The 5,525-nt window shown below is 38.5% G+C and overlaps 1 protein-coding gene across 1 annotated transcript; it reads left to right on the top strand.

Annotated features, from left to right (window-relative positions):
• The first annotated feature begins 2,603 nt into the window (after positions 1-2,603).
• Positions 2,604-3,848, top strand: LOC148351284 (uncharacterized). The gene has a single exon (XM_088354926.1). The coding sequence runs from the start codon at positions 2,604-2,606 to the stop codon at positions 3,846-3,848; it is 1,245 nt and encodes a 414-aa protein (XP_088211052.1).
• Positions 3,849-5,525: the final 1,677 nt, after the last annotated feature.

Below are 5,525 nucleotides of genomic sequence, written 5' to 3'. Positions count from 1 at the left end.
ATAACGTAGCTGAAGCTATTTCAGTCAATGAATGAAATGATTCTTTTAAACAAAGGAAAAAAAGAAAAGTATTAATAGTCGGACCAGATCATGTTGATCTGTATAGCCTTGATCACAAGGGATCTCGAAGGGCTGCATAGAACATAGACTAATGCGTAGAAGCAAAGATTGTTGCGCAGAATAAAAGATAATGAATAAACAAAATAAATACACTCAACAAGATGGTTCATGAGTGACGGGTATGTATTGCTGTATATTGAATCAATAACAAAAGATTGATTATGATTACAGAGAGAAGAAAATACAATTAGAAAAGTTATGACATTAAGTTCGATTTGGCATTTTTAGAGATTTTTTAGATCTTTTGAGATTTTTGATGTTTAGATAGTGTGTGGGTTTGGAATTTTGACAAGTTTAGCCCAAAGGACAATTGGGAGGACAATTGATTACACACTGAATTTTTTTTAGAATGAGTGTTACGATTGACAAGTGATAAACAAATGTGTAACAAATACTGACTTATGGTTTGGTTAAGTTAAAAGGAAACAGTTTCTATGGAAGAGCATTTTTAGAAGACAATGAGAAATAGATTGAACAATCTTGAAGAGGTTCATAAGAAATGAAAATAACGGATTAATTGATTTTGAGACATATCATGCTAATTTAAAAATAATTGCATGGGAAATAAATGGGTAGAAATTGATTAAACTAAGATAATGTCTACTAGTACTTAAATTTAGAGAAAAATTTAAGACATAGAATAATCCGGCCAATTTACTAAAAAATCCCACTACGTAAGCACAGTGGAATTAACGAGACTCTCAAGTGCCAGTGAATTCCGCAAAAAGACTCTTTCTAAGTCTCCAAAGGACATATAAATCTGTCAAAAAGAGGCCATGGACTAATTTGCTGAAAGAGCCAAAGACATCAGTCATCCATTGTCTGCGCCGCTTATCAACAGCGAGGCCAAGGGAGTGATATGGAGCACATCCCAGCTACGCTCATAAACAACGAGCTCACGGGAGTGTGGGGGTAACACACACGGCGAGACGTAAAGTGTTGGGCCTGCGGTCGAAAGGTCACATGTCCTTTGAATGTGAAGAAGAAAGCTCTGCTGAGCAACACCAAACAGCGTGACTAGGCCAAGATAGTATTCAGACATAAAGTCAAATAGATAGATAGATAGATAGATACTTTGTTCATCCCCGAAGGGAAATTCACATTTCCAGCAGCATCCCTGAGCTGAGAACAAACAATCGAGAACAATCGAAAATAACACGGGAGCTGCTGGAGTGGCTGCCATTCGTGACGGCGCCGGAAGAAACGATTCAATTTGAATCATGTACAAACAAACAAACAAAATATTATTGCATATGGTAGCAGTTCTTTTTTCGAGCAAAATATAGAGTGGTTTTCGAGTGCCCTCTTGGAAACAAATGAAAATCATGGAACTTCAATGGACGCTCAGATGCCAATTTTTAAACGCTCATTGCAAATCCTGTTGCGTTTTTGCTTTGGAAAATAATTGTTCATAAGTATGAAACTGATTGTGCTTACTTGAATAATGATTTGTGTTTATGGTAACTGTGTGTACAAAATAATGTATGCCATAGCAGCAGTATTCTTACCTGACCCACTCAAGTCACTGTTTAAACAGCATAACTGGCTTATGGATAGATGCGTACCGCATATCTCGTTGTGCAAAAAGAAGAGCATCAAATGGCAAGACTTGGAAAAATTAGTGTACAAAGGAGAAAGGCTCTTTTCTGGTCGGTGACAGTGCAGTCAGAAGTACACTTAATAGAAGAACAAGAATGACAAATCTTTTTAACCGGAGAGGACGAGGAATTGTTGACCAGATTCCCGAGAAATTATGGTCTCAGGGGCCTACTGACGTGGGCCTTGTAAAAGGGGCATCCCCTGTAGTAGTCAGACCAAAAACAGAGCATCGCCCTAGAATAAAACAATATCCACTCAAGCCAGATGCTATGGCTGGGATACAACCAGTGATTGAAAATTTAATAAAAGCAGGGGTGTTAGTGGAATGTGCCGACTTCCCAGTAAACACGCCACAACATGCACTCTTGGTTAATATCGTGGACCTATAACAACTCTGTGACAGTGACTGTGCCACCAAATGCCACCATTGTGATGTCCATACCGATAACCTCTTTAAAAGGGTTCCAGTGAGGCAGTCTAGGGAGACAGCCAACACATATTACTGGGCAAGGGTGGGAGGAGTACTGGTGGTACGTGTTTGGACACGGAGCGTTCCAAGGGTGGGAGTATTTGGTTATAACGGAAGCAGGGGAGTACTGGACCCCAGGGGACAGCTCTGAGGCCCAGTATTTCAAAAAATCGGGTTAAATTGCAGCATCAAGGAAGCAATTTACAACTGACTATAACCGTTACAAACCAGACAATTCGACCTCCGGGATCAGATTTTTTTTAACAGCACGTGCTGGGGTTTCACGTTATGGGCCTGGTCCTCGGGCATGGACCCCTTTTTCCCGGTCGTAGTGTGTGTAAATGACAGTATGAAATCGACTGATCAGCCAAAATTAAGTAACTACTCTCTAACGACAAATATCACATCAGTAAGCATGTCAGTCAAAGACATTGATGGGTGGTGCAAAGTTACCACAGGAATTTCAAGGATAGATAACAACTGGTTGCTAATGGCTGAGCAGGCGGCACATGCTGTCATGACGGATTGTGTTGTGTGTATGGGTGCTCGCCCTCTTTTGAGAGTTGTACCATCCACTCTGAACTCAGAGTGCCTGATAAACGTAATGAATAATGCTGTACCAAACGGAAACTGCTCTTTCTGGGATCAAACCTACCCCATAACGACAGTTGAAAAACATAAGCCTGTGTTTTCTAAAAGAGTAGCTCAAAATAATTTTACCTGTATAAATAGAACCGGACTTGGTGACAAAATAAGTAATCTGAAAAGTACACAATGTCACCAAATATTGACAGTCAATATAACATTTAAACCACTCTCCCGGAGTGACATCTGGTGGTGGTGTGGAGGAGACAAGTTGTATGATAGACTACCGTACAATACCACAGGATTGTGTGCATCTGTGTCTCTTATTTTACCTGTGTCTATAACCGCCACCACAATCCCTGAATTGCTAACATCTGTTAAGAGCTTGTTACCACATGCATGGAAAAGAAAAAGGTCTACCTATGCCTGGAGTGACAATGATCCTACATACATCGACAGCATCGGTGTTCCAAGAGGCGTACCAGATGAATACAAATTAGCAGATCAAGTAGCAGCGGGTTTTGAATCTTTGATTTGTTATTGGTGTACAATTAATAAAAATGTTGACAGAATAAACTATATCCATTTCAATGTGCAGAAGTTAGGAAACAAAACAGAACAAGGTTTCTCCGCCATACACGAGCAACTCTCTGCTACCTCCCTCATGGCTTTCCAGAACCGGATTGCTGTTGATATGCTACTGGCTGAAAAGGGAGGGGTCTGTTCTATCTTTGGTGACCAATGTTGCACGTTCATACCGAACAACACGGCAGCAGACGGAAGTCTGACAAAGGCCCTGGAAGGCCTCAGGTCACTTAACAACAAGATGAAAGACCACTCAGGAGTTGACACATCAATGTGGGATGGTTTTGGAGATACGTTTGGAAAAAATAAAAATATTAATATCAGCTATGATGACTATAGCCGTTTTTGCGGCGATTCTCACATTGTGTGGATGTTGTTGTATTCCGTGCATAAGAACATTGCTAATGAGACTAATTACAACAGCTCTTGCCCCAATGCAGGCAAAGATGGTACCTTTGTATGCTCTGTTGCCCTCGGATACCGATGCTGACGATGACTCTGGCAATTACCATAAAAATGACGATGGTGAAAATTGTAATGACACAAATGTTGATGATGATTGCCTGTCTCTGCATTTTCATGATTTTTACTCAGATCCTGGTCATTATGACGACAACCTCTAAGTGTAACAACTGTTGTTGTGTTCATGATTTCTCTGTTGAAAATCGTATTGCGAAGTGACAGTTGAATGAAGTATTAAATCACCAATAGGATAAAGAGGAGGGAATGATGGAGTTGTATTTATCCTACAGTTGACATTTAATATGTTATATGTGTTCTCAGCCATTTTGAAGAGTTCTCAGCCCGTAAAATACTCTTCAAGGCCATGAGTTGTTTTTTTATGTACAGACTGTGTTTTTGTTCTCACATACCAACGAAATACATCCTGACCTGGCATCCCATAACTCAAGATTGTTCTTCACCAAAGAGCCTGGGAAAAAGGAGTTTCCCAGGACCAAGGTCACCTGTCATCATTGGATGGAAAGCAGACCTTCGAAAGAAGACTAATCAACTCTACGTAGCAAAGGCAAAAACTGAATATTAGAAGGGAGGTTTTTCGAGGAGATCCTCAGAGCCAGAGCCGAGCCGAGCCAGAACGCAGCAAGCAGGGCAGAGCGAGCGAAAAGATGTCTGACAGCAGAATCTCGGCGGCTCTCAATATGATGATTAATAAAGTAACTAATTATAAAGAACCGATTCTCTTTGTCCTATATTGCAGAGCGTTTTATTATAAATGTTGGAAACTTGAACCTAACAGTGTTCTAACTCAATGTCAGTGCACTTGCAGTGATTATTCTAGTCTGGGAGAACACTTTAGTGTGTAACCTTTCAAAAGAGACCAAAAGTGTCCATATTCTCAATACGGTTCAGGAACAGCATTTAATTTACTTTGGGTATATCTTGGATTGGGAATTTACAGGAAATGTAAGGGGTTAACTTCACTAACACACATCTATCCTTTGGGCAGTGGGCAGGTTTGTGCAACCATTTGTACTAATTGAAAAAAAAAATTGCACAAGCTCAAACACCACCTATTGTCTACCTGTCTCAATCAAACAACTGACACTTACTTTGGGACTTTAAAGCAAAACCAGACTGTATAGTTGGGAATAAACAAATCGAATGGGTCCTTAACCAGTGCTTGTCTAATTAAATTGAAATCGCCATACTTAAAAATATTCTGAGGCTGCACAGCTGTTGGTGGATGGATAATCCTTGCTCCTGTTTGACTTGTCATCAATCTCTCTCTCTCTCTCTCTCTCTCTCTCTCTCTCTCTCTCTCTCTCTCTCTCTCTCTCTCTCTCTCTCTCTCTCTCTCTCTCTCTCTCTCTACCATGATATTTTTCTTCATTAATCATATTTTAACTTGTTGTTCCAGTAAAATAAAAAATAAAAATGCTTTAAAATAAATAACATTGTCTGATATGTCAGATAATATAAAAAGATTTAAAAACTTCTTTATCTGAGTTAAAAAATCTTAGTAAAAAAATAAAATAAATAAAAAATAAAAGTAAAAACAAATATATATATATATATATATATATATATATATATATATATATATATATATATATATATATATATATATATATATATATATATATATATATATATATATATATATATATATATATATATATATATATATACAGTGGAGAAAATAAGT

This window comes from Urocampus carinirostris, chromosome 15 (assembly GCF_059441175.1).
Source record: "Urocampus carinirostris isolate Australia breed hairy pipefish chromosome 15, RoL_Ucar_1.0, whole genome shotgun sequence".
NCBI classification, from domain to species: domain Eukaryota; kingdom Metazoa; phylum Chordata; class Actinopteri; order Syngnathiformes; family Syngnathidae; genus Urocampus; species Urocampus carinirostris.
The sequence above is the reverse complement of the archived record's forward strand: the minus strand, read 5'-3'. Positions and strand labels throughout refer to the sequence as shown.